This window comes from Varanus komodoensis, unplaced genomic scaffold (genome assembly GCF_004798865.1).
Source record: "Varanus komodoensis strain SLA01 unplaced genomic scaffold, ASM479886v1 scaffold20_1, whole genome shotgun sequence".
NCBI lineage: Eukaryota > Metazoa > Chordata > Lepidosauria > Squamata > Varanidae > Varanus > Varanus komodoensis.
Genome location: NW_025335587.1, coordinates 5195880 through 5217179, shown reverse-complemented (window position 1 = coordinate 5217179; position 21300 = coordinate 5195880). Strand labels below are relative to the sequence as shown.

General features: G+C 42.9%; 1 protein-coding gene across 8 annotated transcripts in view; it reads right to left on the bottom strand.

Annotated features, from left to right (window-relative positions):
- Positions 1-21300, bottom strand: part of ACOT11 (acyl-CoA thioesterase 11) — a 92722-nt gene that overhangs the window by 28705 nt on the left and 42717 nt on the right. For 5 of the 8 annotated variants that reach the window (XR_006414706.1, XM_044429863.1, XM_044429869.1 and 2 more), the window contains 8 exons: positions 20005-20055; positions 17378-17438; positions 12097-12198; positions 8604-8739; positions 5851-6007; positions 3144-3263; positions 2228-2372; positions 139-194 (listed from right to left, as the gene is read on the bottom strand). Coding sequence is in view for 7 of the 8 variants with exons in the window: in XM_044429863.1 (XP_044285798.1) it covers positions 139-194; positions 2228-2372; positions 3144-3263; positions 5851-6007; positions 8604-8739; positions 12097-12198; positions 17378-17438; positions 20005-20055 (828 nt within the window). In the remaining variant the exon portion in view is untranslated. The remainder of the gene's footprint in view (positions 1-138; positions 195-2227; positions 2373-3143; positions 3264-5850; positions 6008-8603; positions 8740-12096; positions 12199-17377; positions 17439-20004; positions 20056-21300) is intronic. The other 3 variants (XM_044429868.1, XM_044429867.1, XM_044429870.1) reach the window with 3 other exon arrangements.

Here is a 21300-nt window from a genome sequence, read left to right as displayed (position 1 = left end):
GAACATGCCATAGGAAAATATATCATATATGGATACCATTAATCATCTGTGTTCCTTAGATGGGAGAGCGCTTGGCAGGGAGGAGAAAAACTGAGGCAAGGAAGCTTCTAGTGTATTCACGATACTGCCTCCACTTACCTGTCCAGTCTAATTTTTTGCCTAGCGCTAGCTTCTTTAAATCGTCTTTGTCCATCCTATTAAAGGAAAATAAAATGTCTGGATTATATATTGGAAACCCATGAAGCATGCACAGGAACCAAACGAGTAAAATAGTTTGGCCAGAGTTAGGGTTTAACGCAAAGGATTTAGGTTTGCTCTGCTTGCCCTGCAACAAAAGGAACAGACTGGGAGGTGGGGCGGGGGGGCGACTCTTACTGAGCTTGGATCCACTGACAAGTAGCACCAACATGGTAGGTGTTACACCCCAAGTAGGATTTGCACCCAAACGTTACAGTGTGGGGCACTCCCCTTCACTGCTCTGAAGGCCAACCAGCCAGTCAGCCATGCTCTTCCCGTGTAGTCTTCTGTTTTGTCTCTTTCCAATAGGTAGTTATCACTCTGTGATCACGGAGCATGCTCAGACTTCATTGGTCTGGTTTTAGGGTTGCCTTCCCCTTAGGGGTTTTTTCCTCTACTTCTTATACCTGTGCAAATCTTGGGGTTCTGCCATATCTGCTAATCTTGTGGGGGGGGGCGGCGCTGTTGTGGGTATATAACCAGTAGCATCAACTGTGGATTAGTGAACAGAGTGTTAAGAGTAGGACTTGCAGGGATCCAGATTCCAGTCTCCACTTGGCTGTAAAATTCACTGGGTGACTTTCGACCAGTCACCAAATCTCAGTCTACCTAACTCACAAGGTTGTTGTGATGGTAAAATGGAGAGCAACAGAAGGATTATGTAAGCCACCTGGTTTCCTTGCAGGAAAAATGGTGGGATATAAATCTTTCAGAAAATCAATCTTAACCTGTTTAAAGGTATACTTCATACACACTTTTTTGACTTAATATAACTTCTGGCAATGTGCTTTTTGCCCATACATTTCACATGGTGCTCTTTATCTGATTGCATCCCATGTGGTAAGATGAGTCAGCAGAGCTAGTCTCAGAGCCTCAGACCAAAAACAACATCACTATGGTCATCTAAGTTTCAGTGAGGCTTAGGCCCAAGGCCACACTCCTGTACAAAAATACTCAGAAGGAAGTCTCATATTCCTGAGTAGGCATGTGGAAGATTGTGATGAAAGCCCTCAGTTGCTTAAACAGTAAAATATACAAGTACTGGCTCCACATACATTCTACAGACAAGCCTAGCTGCATTTTTGTAAGGAGCAGACAGAGGAAGGTAAAAACAAACCTCAGCCTCATGGAAATCAGTCAAGATTAGGATGATTGTCTTAGTCCTTTCAACAGGCTGGCTAATTACATTATTCCTTTATTCCTTTTCTCAGGGAGGAAAGCAGCTGGCGGGGACCATTTTGAGTAAAAAAACACAAAGACGGCAAAAGGTTTAAGCAGCCTCACTATGTTATTCCTCCACTCAAACTTGCTCCCTTCCTGCTGTTTTTGGTTACAGGAGTCAGGAGAAAGAAATATTTACAGGTGCATGTTATATAAATGTTAGGCTTTAGAATCTTGGATCTAATGAGGGTGGTATTTATTAGCCTCCCCCAATATGGTGCCCTCCAGATGTTTTGGACTTCAGTTCCCATCAGTCTGAGTCATGCTGGCCAGCGATCAGAAACCTTGGGGGTTGGGTTATATTATGTTATGTGATCTGAGCCACAATAAGCTAACCATGATTTATTAACCACAAACAAACCACAGCTCACAACCTAACAACAAGCCAGGGGTTTGCTTTCAATTTATCATTCAGGTTTCAAGAATAACCCACAGCTCAATGACAATCCACACTCAACTCTTGAGTGTGGGTTCTTATGTTGTCTGAATCTAGTCAGAGTGTACAACCACTCTGCAATAGAAAATGGTGTTCTGAACTGCAGTTATTTGATTCAATCTCAATCCTCATGCTGCTGTGCATCTTCCCGAAAAGATTTCTTTGATTTCAACATTCATGAGTCACATTTGCAGGGTGGCCTCAAGGAGAAATCTGATTTTGCACAGCAAACATGATTCAGTTTTAGTAATTTATCCAGAGTTTATTACTCATTTGATTCAAGACCATTGTCTACCACTTACAAAACCACACAATACCACTCCCAGTTCTTACCCCTGGTTCTGGTTTCAAAACTGGAAGTGTGCGTGGCTGACCCTCTTCATTCAAGACCACAAAGGTCATGAAGGCACTGTTGATGTGCCTTCGGTTGACTTCCATCTCATGTCGATAGGCCTCTACACACACACCAACCTCCATGCTGGAAAGGTAAGCACAACTTAGACAGATGACAGACAGACAGACATCTGTGGCAGAGTTCAAAGCACATGAAACATTGGGAAATGCAGGAATAGACATTAATAGAAAACCATTAATTTCATCGGAATTCATTTTTAAGGATAAGTTTTCCAAACAACATAAGTAAACTGTTATTTATTTATAGAAAAATTGAGCTTTTTCTTTTGATTCATTCTAGTGATGTCCTCACTGGAGAAATATTTTACATAGTCCATTTTTTAAAAAAACCCTGTTAATCTATCCTTTTTCTTAAAAAAAAAAAAAAACACCTGAATTTAGCTGGTTGGTGTTTTTCTACCCACCGACCCACCCCATCATCATCAACTTCTCAAAAAGCTTCACTGCAACTTGCAACAGAATGAAAACATGCACAATTCTAAACATGTACAGTTGTCCCACTGAACCATAAAAAGGCTCGACATGGGGCCAAAGCCCTGCTGTGGCTGGTGGTGGAGGCTAAATATCTGGAATGAGCCTCCTGAAAATGAAGAAATGGAGCTGCTAGAAACAGATTGAAAGTCATGCTTATTTTGGCCCTTGCACAACTGAAGTAAGCTTTCCAACAACTTCTGAACCAACCCTAGATTATTGTGGTGAAACCTGTGGGTCTCCAGATGATGTTGGGCAAGAATCCCCATTGGTTAAGCTGGCTGAGGTTGATGGGAACTAGAGCCCAGCAGCACCTGGAGGGCCACAGGTTCCCAGCTCTGCTCTAGAGAACAGAAAAGCATACCTGTATTTGAATGCATTGTTGACAATAGCCTTAAACAGGAGTCGGTCCCCAACTTGAGAAGGCCCCCTGAAGTGGAACATTTCAATTGTCTTTAGGGTGGGGTGAGCATGACACAATCGGCTATGAGAAAACCGAGAAAATGAATTAAGTTCATTCTGAGAACTAAGCAATTTTCTCTGAAGCATATAAGGAATTCACAGACAATTCAGAAATTACTGCCAATTAGCAATAGGCTATAATCTCGCATGAGAGATGCAAATGGATCACCATTCACAACACAATCCTTTCTTATGACACAATTTAGAACCAAAGTCACCTAGAATCTCAAGCCATATTCACTTTGTTAGACCTGTTGCTATAAAAGAAAGTCTACTTGTCAGTCCATACGAGAAGGCTAGGAATTATACAATTGACATCTTTACCCCTCTTCTCCACACATTTATCATCCAAATGTTCTGAATTACCAAAGAGAGAGTGCCACCTAAAGGAAAGCAGTAAGTGTCTCTGGGAAAAGTAAATGACAAGCTTTGGTTCTACTATCCAAATCTTTAGATAAAAACACTTCCAGGGAAAGGAGGCTGCCAGCACTAGAACAAGCTGTCCCTGATAAAGTGAGTCGCTGTGAGTGCGCCCATTCATGAGAATGCAAGAGCGCATGCACCAACCTCTCAGACAGGGTGAAGAAAGATGTGTTTATGCAGTGGTGTGGGGCAGACCAGAGCACCAGTTTGCCTCAAAGGAACGACAGCAGACAGAGAACAGCTTTGGTGGCAGAAAGGGCAATGCCTCTCAAGACGATCCATTTCCCCCACACGTATCCAGGTGGAACCTGTTGCAGCAAGGGGGTCTTTTGTGGGACAATAGTGAAAAAGGAGCTCTACTCTGCTTTTGCAGCAGCAAAGCCAAGTGTAATGCCTAAACCTTTAGGATGCTTCACCTACACCCTTGGAAACTAGGTTCTAACTGGCTGTAACAGGAATTGTAAGGGTGGTTGGGTTAGACAGCACTAGAAGGAGCCCAGGGAAGCTCGAATGGCAAGGCATTGGAAAAAAATCAAGAACCGGTCAGGTTATTTAATGTTTTGGTTTGTATTCTAAGGAGGTAGTTAAATAAGCCCTGCTGTGGAAATTAAGTTTCATCAACTGCAACTAAACCTCAGCCTAAACTAACATATTTCACATTTCAAAGTGAAAAGTACTTAGATGACACTTTAGTTAAACAGGAAAACAAATAGCAACAGCAAACGCTAGAACAGCCTTCTTCAGCCTGGCACCCCCAGATGTTTTGGAATACACCTCCTATCAAACTATGGGGCCTTTATCCCAACACATCTGGAGGGCAACAGGTTGTGTTAGAACCTGGAAGAGGGATGGACACCTTATGACTTTCCAGATGCTTTGGTCTACAGCTCCATCAGCCCTGGCCAGCTGAGCCAATGGTGAGGGAACCTAGAAGCTAAAAGTCTAAACATCTGGAGGGTTACAAGAAGTAAGCTAAATGATTGCAGATTTTCCAAACTTAAGGTGAGTCAGCCTTTGGTGCTCCTACTAGCATGACTTAGTGGAGGTGGTTAATACCAAGCCCCTTGCCCTTTTCCTTGATGATTAGTCCTTGGGCCACACTCCTACTCTTGGAACAGTGGTTCCCTCACAAACTACTCCTAAGTACATACTTGTAGGAAGCTTCCCTCAGTTTCCATTGTAGCACTCAGGATAAAACCTACAGCCACTGAGGGAAAGATGCTTGATAAAGGAGGTGGAGGCAGCAGGAAAAGAAGAGATAGTTAAGAACTGATCAAAAACTGGTTTGGGTCCCCAGTCCTGCTTCTCCTGATGAAACATGGAAGTAGTGAAAAAGTTATCTGAGCATGCACCTACATGCTAATTTAGGAGGTCACCATAGTGATGACAGCAACATGCAATTCAGATCCTAGGAGTATGGAGATGGCAGACCACTTTATTACCTCTTCCAACAGATCGCATTTTCAAAGAAGTTTCTGTGGATAGAGAACATTTCCAAAAGACAGCCATGTGAAACAGCCCTGAGATCTGCCTTTTTTCAGTCTGCAGGTATTTTCTAGGGTGGAAACTGGATGGATTTCAAACTCCACCCAGATGAGATCTATGTGACCTCCCAATTCCAAACAGGTCCATCAGGCATGTAGTGCTCAGCAACCGGCAGCCTGTGGGACAAGCTCGGCTAAATGACCCAGGTCAGGGGCACAGAACCTCTTCCCACCAAAGGACCAAATTCCATTTTGGAGAAGCCTTGGGGACTGCATTCGACTGCAAAGGCAAAAGGGGTGGGACTCTCAAAATACTAGCCTACTTTCACTTAAGGCTTTTACTGACAGCAACTAGAAGAGACATTTCAGCCTTTTAGAATCAGGGAAAGGACCATGCAAAAGCTAAGATATCGTGAAACAGCTGCTGGTTGGCAGAAAAGGTACGAGCGGGGGAAAGGCTTCGGCGAATGGGGCGGCATAGAAGCTTCCTAAATAAATAAATAAAGGGGCATGGCCACCTGGGGAACCACAGAGGGCCAGCTTGGTACCCCATTAAGGCTGAATTTGATGCAAGAGATTGAGGTTCCTCAAACAGGTCAGTCCTATTCATGTATAAAGCTGAAGCTGTGGCATTCCATTTTAACAGCAAACTAGCACTGCCCCAGTGTTTCGTTTCACCCCAAAGATAAAGAAACAGACTACCTTGCTGCTATTGTGGCCACATTTTCCATCCATGCCATGATCTGTCCTCCAAATGTGTTCCCCTGATGGTTGGCATGTGGTGGCAGAATTAGCTCTACACTTTCCACTCGGGTCTCTTTTGCAGGTACCACCGAAGTGCACTCCCTGTTCTCAAGCTCTGTTATCAAAAGAAAATGCATTATTTTTCAGAGAGGAACCTCGAAAGGGATGGCTGAATGGCTAGATAATACTTGGAGCAACTTCTGTGTCTCTTTTCCCACTCCCGAACCCATTTCTAGGGATCCAGGGACTGGTTTCATACAACATGATAACCCAAGTGCTAAGCATGGGTGTCTTTGAGCCATGGATTCTTGCTGCCACATGCACCCTTTTGTTGCCTAAACCCAACTGAGCTGAGAAGCCATGGTTTGTTAACCATGAATAACCCACGAAGAGAACCCATGGTTTGTTACTTATTTATGAACTGTGAGTGATTCATCCTGGTTTGTTATGTTGTCTGGGCTGCAATAATACAGTCGCCCGGGTTTCACCAAACCATGGTTCAACAACTACACACACTCAATCCATACTCCTATATGGCAGACAGGAGGGCAGAAATACCTGCAGGCTTATCATATAGCAAGCACACAGCAGGACCCATTGAACAGAGCACGCAGCCTCAGGAAGCCACAGATCTTTAGCTCTTGTAAGGAAGTGTCTACATTATCAAACAGAAAGCAGATACCAGAAACAGAATTGTGGGACTCCAAGGATCCCTTGCCCCATACCATGTCTCCAAGGAGTCTGCTTTGGATTTTATTTCTTTGGGCAGCAGAGAAGCTACAGCTCATCTTAACCTCTAATCTGGTTTATTCCTGTGCCTTTTCATTCACTCTTGTTCCATTTAAATTCTACCTCTTGCACCACAGAATGATTCCTCCTTTGTTACAGGCACTGGCAATTAAAATAAGCTCTGCAGTAGCTGATACAAGAGCACCTAACAGAAAGCCTCTGACATCTTTGTTGTCCCTCCTGAAACAGCCTGGCACAAAGATGGTGAACGGGTGTCCGGTCAGGGCCAAACACGTTCTCTGCAATAGGGATGTATGAGAAATTTTTTCAGTTCATTTTTGATCAAGATTTACCCAGTTTGCACCAAGCTGAATGTGAACTTGGATGAAATCTAGACAATATCTGTACATTCCTGAGCTTGAAATGTCATTCACAGACAAAAAATGGGTTTGGTAGCATGTATACATTTGGAAAAAAGCACTTACTTTTAAAAATGCATACAAATACACTTTAACCAATGGGAGAAGAATGTATACATTTCAAAGATACGCACAACTGATGTTTTTATTTGGAAAAAAACACACACAAAATATGCAGAGGCCAAACCAACTTCTCCTTTCTCCCTCTCCATGAATACATGACTGCAGTGTGAACCCACCTGTGGCTCACAGGGAGCAAGAGAAGGGTTAATACTGTAATGGTTAAATGTTACAGATTTTGGAGCCAGCTCAGCAGGAATTTGGCACCCAAGGTCTTGGGAGTCATCCTCCTCCCTTTGTGATGTATTTTTGGAAGCATAAATTATGGCCCAAAAGACTCTGGAGATAACAGCAATGACTGGTTAATGATCAGTCATCTGGAGGAAATGTTTGGCCTGGGATGTAGGCCATCTCCCCATTAGTCAACTGACCAGAGCGGGAGGAATAAAGGCTGAGGAACAGAGAGGCTCTTTGTTCCTCTTTGGGAGGTCCATTCTGCTGCCTGATCCCTGTGTTGAAAAACAGATCTTCTCTGCCTATCTTGAACCTGGCGAAGGTAGAGCTTCTGTGTATTGCTGAGGCGAGGGCTCGTTTTGTTGTTTTCCGGTCCAAGTGGGTCAACAAGGCTCTGGGACTGGGGGTGCTTCATTGGCTGTAAACTGTACTATTGCTGATCCCCAATTCCCCCTTCCCCATTTTACCCTGTTTTGTCTTTTTAGCCTGAATCTTTTAGTGTCTTCTACCCCGTGTTCGATCTTTTTAATAAACTTGTTTTGTTCCCCAAGCTCAGGTTGTCATGTGCTGAATCCAGTGTCTGGTCCAGGAATTGAGGGACCAAGGAAATGCTGGGCAGGTTTTTGCCCAGTTGGCCAGGGAAATGAGGATTCCCTGATGGCTTTCTGTTACAATGACAACAGGCTTCACTAAAAGAAAAAACAATTGCATATCACATACACACTATAACTTGAAAAGCCCACGCCTGTCTATCAGGTAGAAAGGAGGGGATGGCCACAGATACATATGGTCAAAGTCCCATGTGCTGGCATATGGGTCGTTCCTGAGCCCAAGTTCTTGCAAATGTGCCCCAAGTCGGTAGGACACTCACCAGGAACTGAGTCCCCCATGCTGCACAAACAGCGTCCGTCTTCTGCACTGTGTACAGCATCCTCGGTGTTGCTGCATGTGACGCAGAAGAAGGATGCTCATGTAGGACTCACCAGGAGTGGCACACCACATGACCGCTGAGCAAGCAGCGACCCTCTTCCACACCACACGCAGCAGCCTTTGCCTGTGCTGCTGCACCTGCCGCGGAAGGAGGACGCTGGTTACAGAAGCTTCCTTCCACAAGTGGTCATGGACTTCCTTTGACTCAGCTTGCTTTCCACGATGGGGCTGAGCATGCATGTGCAGAGGGATGTGCTCTGCCCCAGCCCTAGTCTCATGTACTAGACAGCCACTGTGTTTCAGTCAAAGCATCAAAAAGGAGCCTGTGGGTTACTGTACCAAACTGCACAGGGCTGTTGGTGGAGAGATCTTTGATCGTATCTGTATGGGCCAGTCTCATACGGCGGCGCTCTGCAGCAATGCTGTACTCAGTCTTCTCCTCTTCTGTTTGTGGAATGAAGGGCTTTAATTTGATCTGAGCGTATGGGAAGAGAGCATACAATATATCTTTTAGTACAGAACTTTGCTGGTTTTTAAGTATCCTGACCTGAATTCTCCTCATTCCCATCTCCTTGGAAAAAGATTAACAATTACTTCTCTGCATGCTGAACTAATATCTTCAAGCCTTACCAATGTTTTATATAAATAAATATGTGAGCACACAAAACATTCCCCAGCAGCATTTATGCTCTGTACTTTGGCCCTTCCCATATTTGCATACTTCCGACACAATACAGCTGCTCCTATCTTCACAGAAATGGCTAGATCAGGGGTCTCAAACTCAACTTACCTGGGGGCCGCTGGAAGTAGAGTCTGGGTGAGGCTGGGCCGCACCAAGTATTCCACCACCGAGGTGGTGGTGGGCCGCTCATCCCACGGCCGGCCCAGGCGCCACTGGCACTTTGAAGGCCGCAGGGCCCCTCCCCCATGCCCCGCCCCTCCCGGGAATTGGCCCGTGGGCCGCGAGTTTGAGACCCCTGGGCTTGATGGCATGGAACAACCTGTTGTTAAGAGCATGTGCTACTTTTCAGGGGCAAATGTCAGCTGTTGGCAGAGGGATTTTTGGTGGCTAAGCAGTTAAACCTCTATCTCTCACAGTGCTGTTCTGCTCCAAATTGGGTGCTCCCAAAATTGCTTGCTACAAAAAGAGATGTACTCAGCCCTGTGCACCTTAGATAAACATGCTACTCACATAGCTTTATGGTTTGGTCTTTGCTATGCATGAACAAACCACACAATGTAAATTCAGAAATGTTGATTCAGATGCATTTGAAAATACACAACAGCAGTAATGACTTGGCAGAAACATATCCATTCAAATTGTGGATGACCTTGTAGAATGGAGTGGATTGCAGATTCTCCTTTTACATTTAAGCAAATGCAGACTAGTCTCCCTATGGTCTATCAGTACTTTTTAAGTTTATAAATCCAGAGTTCATACTCAGGCCCTCTTTACCATTCAAGCATATTCAGTGTCAGTGACTCTAGGCAGGAACTCTCCTTCAGACTGTAAATGCATTGCTGGATCAGATAAGGCTCCTCCCAAATCAGCACTGCTTGCCTTATTTATCAGGAATCGGCAGGCATGATGTGAACTGGTGATTGGACCAACTTGTATGGTAGAAAATGCTAAGATGGGATTAGTCAGCTTGAAGGGGAGAGTGCAGAACATCCAAACAACTTATACTTGAATGAGCAAAGAATGTGTTTGAGGAAGGGATGAAGATCTGGCTCATTCATCCATGAATTATATCCATGAACATACCATCCATTGGGTAGTATCCAGTGGGGGTGCAGCAGTAGCAATAAAGATACTGTGCCAGCATAAACTGATACTAGCACCACGTCATCACCACCAGTGCTGCAGCACCATTGTATAGCGCCCATTATGTATAACAAGGTGGGGAACTGCTTTCTGCTCAAGGTCCAAATTCAGTTTTGGAGACATTTCCAGAGGGCACATGCTGGTGGCAGGTAGCATGAAAGACAGGAGGGCAGGGTAAAATATAGAATAGAATAACTGCATCTTATTTTAACTTAAAGCTCTTATGGTAGTAACTAAGCCTTAGGAGACACATCGCAAGTTTTTAGAATGCGGAAAAAACTAACACAAGCCTAGAAACAACTAAACAATTGGTGGCCAAGGGATGGGGTGGGACCAGTGGAAGGAGTTCTGACCATCAGAGGAGCCTGGAAGGACACCTGGAACCCAGGCAATCTGAATTTTCTCCCTGACCTCCAGGTTCCCCACCCTGATCCATAGCATGTCTGGTCATTCCTCAATGGAATATCACCCTAAAAAGTAGCACAAGCAGGGAAATGTGTGAACTGTTCCTTATACATACCAACAATATTGACTTTCTCACAGTGTAGAAATATTACGGATATGGTTTTCTCTACAAAATTTGCTGGGTACTCCCCATTGCTGGAACAGGTTCCCCGGAGCTTTTATTATTTTGGTGCCAGATGAAGACATATCTCTTTTCCAGTCACTTTAATCACTGATTTTAGTGGTAACTTGATTTTAAGTGACCGTTTCTGGTTTATAGGGGACGTGGAAGGCACAGTGGTTTAAACTGCTGAGCTGCTGAGTTTGTCGACTGAAAGGTTGGCACTTTGAATCCATATGATGCAATGAACCCCCATTGCTTTGTCCCAGCTTCTGCCAAACTAGCAGTTCAAAAGCGTGCACATGTGACTGGATAAATAGGTACCACTTTGGTGGGAAGGGAACAGCGTTCTGTGAGTCATAACCACAGAAACTGTCTGAAGACCAACACCGGCTTCCTCGGATAAGAAACAGATGAGCACCACCCCCTAGAGTTGGACACAACTGGACTTAATGTCAAAGGGAAAACTGTATCTTTTTATTTCTGGTGTATAGTTGATTTTAGTCAAAGTTTCTATGTTATATTTTGATTTTGATGGATTACATTTTTACATTTGAATACATTAATACATTTTGAATATGTTATTTAGAATATTTTGCTGTTTTAATTTACGTAAGCCACACAGAGATCCAAGGTATGGGCTACTGTAGCAGCATACAAACTGAAAAATGAATAGATAAATAAATAACCAAACAGATTGACTAAATTATAGGACCCTCCTGTGAGTGAAGTCTAATCTTCAGAGATGGTAAACTTGTAGTTAGGTTGTACCACACTGGGGCTCACAAGGAGATTGACTATAATGTGCCTTTATACAGAATAAGGGGAAATCGCGTCACACGGAAAACTAAGTGCACCATCCTATTCATGTTTGGGCAGAAAAAGAAGGTCTGTGGCTCCCAGGATGTACATCAGCCCTTAAAAGTCAGAATTTCCAACAATGAGAATGACTTTATAACACATCTAATCTATAACATGTCTAGTCTCTAAAAGACATCTAGTGTTCATATAGTCTGAAGTCCCTGATCCTGCCTAATCTTGGAAAATACGCAGGGTGGGGCCTGGTTGAAATCCAGATGGGTGTGAACTGCCCATAAAGTGTTTCAGCTACAGGCCATACAGAAATGTAATTAATAATAATACTCTTCATGTATTGCAGGACACTACTAGTTTTTGTTTTTGTTTTAATACTAGGCTCCACATTTCAAACTGAACATCAGCAGTGCTGCCCCAAAAGTATTTTGTGCAAAACTGGAAATAATTTTAAAGGGCTAATTTTATAATTCAGTATTAAAGCTCATGATACAATAGCCTGAACAGTCAACAGAAGTCTTTGCTTCTCCAAAGCAAATGATCAGGTGTGTGGGATGCAGGAACAGCGTATTTATCCTATGATACAAGGTGAAGCTACACATACTTAATTTTCTGAGATGTATGCTTACCTTAGTGGTTGGTTTGCCTTGTGCAACAAATGTTGCATATGCCTTGCACACATTCCATTGTTCCCCATTGCACAAATCCTCATAGCTCACCTGTACACCAACCTAGAGACAAAGGAAAGGAGGGGCAGAAGCCTAATGTTTTGTTTAAAGCCTCGCTATTCCCATTCAGAAGAAGAAAATTTGAAAGAACTAGATACATTCTCTTCCTCACAAGATACTTTGCAGCACCAGAAGGACGTGCACTGCATAACAGCTCTCTGTGTTATTCTAATTCTTAGTTCTGGTTTGGCAAGTCATACTTCTGAATATTTAAAGGAAGAACAGGAGGTGCAATTATTTCATTCTATGTACTGTTGCTTTCCTAACCAAAAGAAACACAAAGGTTTTTTCCCCCTAGGGCAGCAATATGAAAACCAGACATCCCTTGGATCCAACCGCTCCTTTCTCTAACAAACGAAACTTGAGTTGCAAACAAAAGGAGCAGCAATCAGGGCGCCTTTGGGCCTGGGTAGACTTTGCAGATTATTACAGAAAAGCTATCACAATTAGGGGGTGGGGAGGGAGGAGAAATAAATACTGCCTAAACCAGGGCCATGCACATGTGGTCTCTGGCTTCCAGGGAACATCAGGTTTTAGGTTTTTTGTTGGTATTTTAAATTTTCTAGCTCTTATGGTTGTAGAAGATATGTGGTGACATGGAAGTCATATCACACGCAGGACTCAGGCTTTCTTTATGGCAACCCACTTTCCTCCAGAAAAGTTTACACACATTTTAAAGGTTCTGATATTTTATTTCTTCCACCCCCAGCAAACACTGACCTGGTTCAAACAACATGACAGCTCATGGTGGGTTGTCACCCTTGTTTGTCTGTGAGGACCTGGTACAGTTTCTTCCACGTGGTTTCTTTACCATGTATAGGTAAGCCTGAAAAATCATGGCTTGCTGCAGAGTTGTTCTTCATGGCTTGTTTTCAGTGTGATGTGTGAACCCGGCAGAAGGTTCACAGCTGCCTGGCAAGAGCAGCCAAATACTCCAGTCACCCAGTGCCACCTCCCTTATCACCTACCCCTCTTTGGACACATTGGTAAGAAATAACACCAGTTAATGTAGTCCTCCACTTCACTGACTCCTTGTACAGTAACACTTTTTTTCCACTTTCAGGTATATCTTGAGCATTTACAGTTTTTGTCTGGGTGGGTGGATCTGCACAAATTTCATGTTATTTTTTTCCATCTTCAATGAGATTTTTCCTTTGCATACTGAGCTTTAGTGAATCCCTAAAGCAAGTATATCCCTAACAGTTTTCTAAAAGTTACATTTGTGCAAATCTCCCTGAAGTTCAAACAAATATGATTACATATGCACGCTTCCCTGAAGGCGACACACTCACCCCTACAACAACCATCTATGCTCTTTAGTGTTGTAGGCTGCTTTGGTTTTGGGGTAGGCGGCAGGAGAAAAAGGGGGCAACAAACCACAAGTTGTAGCTGTTTATTGTCTGTTACAAGCTACAACATATTGCAGAGCACTTTGTTGTCTGCTGGGGGTATTGCAGGTTAGCATCTCAACAACCGACAATTTGATTTATTTTCAGCATGGCTTATTGTGACATGCAAACCAACCCATTGCATTCATGCTTGCTGTGCTATTATTCCAATACAACACTTAGCATAATGCTAACATACAGTGTGGGCTAATTCCTGTTGTATTCCAGGATTCGTAAGTACAGAACAAGATGGAAAATAGCACAAGAAGGTGGTTGGATCTCATTGTGGCACATTAATCTTGCCAGTGCATTTGAGGAGCTCAGCAAGTCTCTTCCAAAGCACCTAGAAATAAAAGAATGGTATGCAGGTTGCAGCAACATTCTTCACCAGTCAGGGACAGCATAGCAGGGTGATTCTGACTTGCTTCCTTGTAAAACTCTCCCTCTCCTGCCTCATGTCCCTCAGTATGGGCGAGGTCAACTGCACAGGCATCTGCAACTCCAAATACTTATGGGAACTTGCCTGATGGCTGAAATTAGGGCTGGCTTGACATATTTTGCCACCTGTGAAGAACAAGCCCCCTCTAGTCCATGTATAAAAGCCACCTAGACTGGCAGATATCGGAGATCCCCCCTCCCAACACTTCTCCTTCTAAGCAGATCAAGACAAGTGGTTTCTAACTAGTCTTTATTATGGCAAAGCTGGCCAGCTAGGCTGGCTTTGTGATACAAAAGGAGTATTGCAGAAGTCATTAACAAAACACAGCAGCAAAGTTGCTCAGCCAGCTAATAAGGAAAAATTCCCAGTCTAAGTCCCCCCCTTTCCCTTCCTGACTTAGCTCCACCTTCAGGGTGATTCCCAGTGCTTGTGGGCCAGAAGAAATGAATGCTAGATGCTGTTCACCTGGCCTACTTGTTTGATCTAACACCAGACACCAGGACTGGTCAAATCACATCTGTCCCCTTCTGGTTCTTCCTGATCAACAGTGCTTTCTTTAGAACCACATTATCTGCTTCTTATCAGCAGCTTGACTTATCTGGAGGAATCCTATGCATTCCAACTCCATCTTTTCTTCCAGTGCAGATTCAGACTCTGAGGTTATCACCTTGGAGTGCAGCATTCTGGGTGAAGCAGGTCCGGTCCCTACCAGCAGATCAATCTGGCTTCAGGGCATGTCCCCACTGCACCTGTTGTGGCACCGCAGCCTAACGGAGGGCATGCACGGTAGGCTAAATGGCAGTCGGGTCTCTCCGCCTAAACCCAGCTGCTGCCATCACCTAGCATCTGCCACATGAGGGTGATTGCTTCATAAGGTTGGCCTTGTCTGAAATAGACTGTGGTCCAGTTTGTGGGACATAATAAGACATGCTGAAAATAAGCTGCAGCGGCTTGCTAGCTGGCGTTACTGACAGGTGATCAGACATTTTGTGGTTTTTTCCCCTTAATCCTCCCACCCACTCCCAGCATGTATCCCAGGAGCCCTCATGGCTTCACTCCATCAGCAGTCTTGTTACTGTTGGTACACTATGTGCTGGCATGGTTTGCCTCTGGCAACTCTGAAAGTAAACCTTTCCCCCTCCCCTCCCCTCCCCTCCCCTCCCCTGCAGATTGCTATCTATGAAAACTTTGCAAGAAGAGTTCTTAAAAAGGTTTTAAAAACTTTTTAAAGCCTTTTGCTGCATCTACTGGAGAAGCCCACATTCACCCTCCTTGTCTTCCTCTGCTACCCGCAGAGAGTTTTTTAAGCAATGAGAGCCTTCCCCCTGCATTTCAGCAGCATGCAATTTCTTTCTTTTTTAAAGCTTTTGGCTGCCCTTCAAGTCTTTTAAAAAAAATTCTCCTTCTAGCAAGAAGTGAGTAAGAATGTGCAGCAAGAATATTCTTCTTCCTAAAGAGCGCTCGCTCTCTCCCTCCCTCTCTGCTTGCAGGTGTGCAGGCATAATTCACTTACCTTTGGGTAAGCACGCACCAGCTCAGTTTAGGACCTTGGTGAGGTCCCTTTCCCCTCTTGCATTCTGATTTTTCCCCTCTATTCTTAACCCTTTCTGGGAAGGGATTTCAGCATGAAAACAGGAAGAGGAAAGCTTAAATTCCCCCCTCCCCCATTGCCTCAATCATTGTGGTTCCAAACTGGAGCTGCACAGGTATTCCTAGAGTAAAACAATTGTGCCTATGTGCATAGCTCTGCTAAGAAGAGGAAGACCTCAGCTGGAAAGGGGGAAAGCTGGCCAGTGTCATGCAAAGCCCAAACTGGAGGAGGAAGAAGACAAATGGAGGTATCAATAGCACATGCTATTACCAGGCAGAGCTCCCCAAGTAAGATCACAAAGAGCGGTCAAGTTTTTCATCGACCTTGTCAGAAGACTCCATAACCCTTCTGGACAAACTGAAGTCACCCTGCCAAGTTTGGATGTCATAACAAGCCACCATGAACAACCCAACAATAAGCCATGGGTTCTCAGGCTGCATAGTTCACGAGCCATGCTAAATCTACCCTGCTAATTTCAGACAACACAACAAGCCACTCTGGCATTCACTGTATTACGAGAACCAGTCCCTGGAGGGATTCCCAGGAAGCTTCCAACTTCATCAGTTAGAGGTGGTGGCGGCATGCCTTCCCATGGTACGTTCACCTGGCGCCATATTTACTACCTTCCAGACAACCATCAAAGATTGTTCTGCTTGCTCAAGTGTTTGGGGTGGTAGAAGTAATTACTTTGTTTTTAATTTTCTATATTGTCCCTGTTTGTGGCTGTATCGGCTCACACGCTGAGAGATTTTCTACACAAGGCATTTATTGTGAGCTCCTTTTTTCTTAATCATGGTTCTTTATGAGTTCCTTAGAAATCACCCCCTTGTACTCCTGCCACCTTTTTCTTTGCCAGATCACTTCCCTGAGTTTTTATACCAGTGAAAATGGAACATTATTTCTGAAAGTGAACAATAATGTATTTAGTCATGTAATTGCGTTATTCTGCTATGGATTAGCACTACCTACAGGTTATGTAGCTGAAAATAAAGCCCTGTGTAGAGCTTGAATCTCAATTCTGGGACAAAATTGAAAGTAGATACAGCAGATTAATAATTTCATGCAGAAAAACATTGAGAACATAAATTTCTGATTTTTTTTAAAAAAATCTGTTTAATAGTAGCTGTTTAAAACTGTTTTATTGCTTTTGCATTTTTGTCATTGCTTTATAAAGCAATTAACTGTTCACAATGCATAACTGCTATGAATGTCTTTTTTTGCCAGAAATGTGGAGTATAATTTTAAAATAAAATGAAATGTCATACAAGAAAACAGTGATACCCACCCAACCTTTGAACATCAGTAAGTTTTGCCTGCACCTATACTGGGGTCATTAACCAGCACCAAGTGTCAGGACTTTATGAAGTCTGGAAATAAATCTGGAGTTTAACCTTAGTTCCACATGAAGCCCTGACAACCTTCTGTTACCTAGGAACTGATTTTAATGGTCAGATGACAACATTGTTGTGCTATTCATTACTGTTGCAGAACTCCCTCTGCTGCCTCACTCTTTTCCTTAAAAAGGCTCAACCTCACCAAGAACATTTCATCAACTTATCATCCATTAAAAATGTGTCTCATATACCCCAACAATAAAATTTGGCTGTGTGTGGCACAGTCCTGGGGAAAGAAGAGTTTTATATTCTTTCTGGGAACAAGGCACACTTATAGAAAGTCCCACCCGGCCTGATATCCGTCACGGAAACACAGACCTAAAAATAAAAGTAATAACACATCCAAGATAGCATGCTGAAGTATACAAACCTCCATGCTAGAGTTAAAGGCTCGGTTCACTTTTGCTTTGATGTTGACAACCTGCCCGACACTAGGATAGAAGAACAACAAAAAACTCACTTAAGATAAAACATTAAAATGCACTGGGTAGAAAGCATCTTGCATGATATCTAGTAGACACTGCTTCATAATATTGGTGTCATGGTTCACTTGTTAGAACAGTTGCTGCTCAAATGAGTCCCACTGGCTGCCTAAAGGCCACGGTGCCAGAATAATTCAGGCCTGCAAGCTAGGTCACCTGGACAGTTCATGTAAGGGTCGGAAGGCAGCTCTGCACAGACCTCGACTAGAGATTTATGGAATGAAAATTATATGTATTTTTCTCTAGGTCCCAAGTGGAGACTTAGCAGGCCCAGACCTCATGTAGTTTTCTGGTTCATCAGAAAGGGCACACAGATAAGATTTCACCCTTGGCTAAATGCATATTTAATCATATCTACTACTCAATAAAGGAAAGCGAATCTGCAGTCCTTCAAAAAGTCATCTGTCTGGGTTCAGAGATGTTCAGTTTTATTGCACGTTCTCATGGGTGATGGTGAATCTCTTCCCCTTTTCAGATTTCTAGCACAGAAATCCAATTTGGGGGCGAAGGGAGGAAGACAATGTTCATGGAAAAAGGTCATACAGGATGATAAAGGTATTTCACTTCAACACATCCTGTTGGACTTCCATAAGCTGACACCAGATCAACCTAGACTGAAGTGATGGATGCTCATTAGCATGCTGCAAGCCTGACACTGGAGAGTTAAGAGTGAAGACACCCTCTTGCTGTAAGCTTCACGAATTTGCATGGTATGAAACCAGACTTAAGCAGCCCTATGTGGGTTTTATCCAGGATGCCATCCATGGTACATCTCATGAAATCCTAAAAAGGATACAAGCCAGTATAAAAATGTTTTAAGTAACACAATAAAACAAATAGTGCAATAGATGATGAAATGCAAAGTGACGGTTCAAGTGATGATACACAGTGTACTACTGGAGCCAAATGGTGCAAAACAAACTGAATTCATACCACTTAAAATTGCACCCCTTTAAGCTGCAGGCTAACTATGGCTGTATAAGCTAAGCTGGGCTTTGCAGCAGAACCACCTCCATGCTGGCACATGCACACAAAGGATCGTGTATTATGACAATGAACAGGTTCACCTACTAACCCATCTTATTTGAATACACACATCTTCCTTTCATTGATAAATGTGTAGAAATTATATGTAGGCAAGTTACTTATTTTGTAACAAAGGCTCCTGACACACAAACAGTAAAGAAATAAATATATCTGTCTGTCTCAGGTTATTCAAGATATTGCTCCATATCAGAAGCATAAATTATTTATATTGTTGAGTGAGCAGGTTACTGTTGGAATGAGTTTGCTTAAAAACATACAACAGAAGATTTGGCTCTTGGATCAATCTTCTCCTTGAGAATGGCCAGCAGTTTGGTGCCAACTCCCAACCTGAAAACATAGCCAACTAATCCAGAATAAAATTGTTCATGGCTACACAGTCCACAAAGAACATGCACTGGTGCAAGTCTTACTAAAAGTTGTGGGTACATATCAGTCCTTAATAAATGCCTTTTTAGTGAGAAGAAATCACTTAGGAAATTTTTAACTTAATACAAAGTTCTTCCCAATGGTGGTTCATGCAGCACAAGTCCCACTGAACTTCCTCCCAAGGGTAATGCACAAAGGATTTCATGATCCTTCCCTCTCTAAGCCTGTTTCTACCAACATATATAACAAGTCTACTTGGTATTTTTAAATGCTTAGTTTGCACATTAACTCTACTGGCAGAGTGGAGCAGAAGCTATTTCTAGATTCTCTGCGCATGACCAGAACATTATTTCCATGTGACACCACAGGAATGAGCTACATTTCCATCACTTGACTCTTGGGAAATGCATTCATATGACAGTAGGTAGAAAACATAACTCTCCAGCAATTTTGCTCCAGTTAAGTGGTACAAATTGAGATGTTCTGAATGATCTAATCAGATGAAGTTTTTAAAACCCCACTCTGTGCTTGGTTGTCTAAATGCAAGTAACACAAAACAATATGAATGTCTTTATAACAGGATCTCTCACCATTAAACACTGCTGATTTTGCTTTCATACAAAGAATTCTAAAATATTAGGGGAGGTAAAGTCCTCCCACTGAACTTTTTGGTGTTTGAAATTTTGGTCCAATAGGATGTCATTAATTCTCTTTCTAGTCTGTTTTAGAGCACTCTGAAAAAAATCATTCCTGTAAAAGAAGTTTTCATCTGGCACCTGTCTGTTTTCTAGAAACCAGAGCAGCAGGTGGGCAAAGGAACCCTTCATTTTTCAGACAATTTTGCAGTCATATGTACATCTCGTCACTCCAAGCATCAAAGAGTTAAAGTTCACTTTAGATTCTAGAATTTTTCTGCAAACTGCAGAAAGAGAATAATGTTAAGCTTTAAGAAATGACTCTGAACAGAAAAAGCAGGCTGGTAGGTACATTCTGAACACTGTATCAGTTAGGTTAATCAACACAAGTATCTCAGTACATCAGTAGGTTAGGATATCAGCAATCTAATCTATTGCTGTAAAATGTGTACCACAAAGGCTCATACCAGGCTTCATTCTTTCCACATGAGTACCAGAGAGGACTTATACGCAGCTGTCTAATACAAAGGGGTAAGAGGGAAAGAAAAGTGAGGGTGAAAAAGAAGTCACCCATCAGAATAGGAAGACACATCTGCATTACATAGTTTCTGTAGGATCCAAGGAGTTTACTGTAAGATATGTTTGACATCTTAACCAACCAAGAAGTAACTATGTTTCCACCTAAGGCCTGAGGTCCAGGTCAGAGGTTCTGATCTGTGAGTCCCTGCATACTGAGTTTTGGTTGGAGGCTACTCATGATGGGCCTTCCCCGTGGTAGCCCTGCAATGGTGGGATTCTCTCCCCTGGAGGGGTCTTCCTGCCACCTAGTCTGCTGGCTTTTAGGCAGTAGGCTAAAATCTTTTTATTTTCTCCTGCCTTTCAACTTGCTGTATGCTTATTGTCAGGCGCTTTCCTCCCAGCCAGAGATTTAAAAAGAAAATGTTTTGAATATTTGCTGCCATTCAGTACTTATTTCCTCTTATATAAACTGAGTTTTATTCCTGCTTTTTAATTGCCCACCTGATCAACACAGATGAGTAGAACCGAAGCACTCCTGCGACAACATTAGATGCTTTGTATTTGTGAGGAGCAGGGTGATGAACAGAATTAAGACAGGACAGAGAAAATACCAGCAGCTGCTGTTCATATTTTCTATTCTTATCATAGAAAATCTAGTTTTTAAAATAATAAAAGCAACGCTTAGAAATAACAGAATTTCAGACCAACCAAAAGTCCTTGATTCTATTTTTTAACTACTCCAGTATGATAGCTGAACAGTCAAGGGGGACTTCCAAATGAAGGGCAGTGCCAATTTAGTGCATCCCATATCCTTAAGCCTCATGAAAACAGTGCCAGTCCACATGCTTTTCTCCAAGAGACAGCCAGATGTCCCTGGAAAGCTCATAAGTGAACAGCTATCCAGTTGATTGTCTTACACAATTGATAATTAAAACTTTACCCTCTGTAAATGAAAGTCTTGTTCGTGCTTATATGACTAAGTGTTCTCACATCTGGAGTTTGGGCATGAATTTATTACTATTCTTCTTCAGGAAAAGAATGCAAAAAATAGAGTGACGTTGTACCACAAATCAACATTCTGGTCAATGAGGAACATACTGGACAATCACATTACAAACCAGTTGAGATTTCAGCAGTTCCTGCTATGCATGTCAAAAGGTCTTCCCAGGCACTGACAGACCGGTCAATTGTCTAATCCTTTCTAGAAACATCCTATAGCAAAAGAAAGAAACCCCTCAAGTATA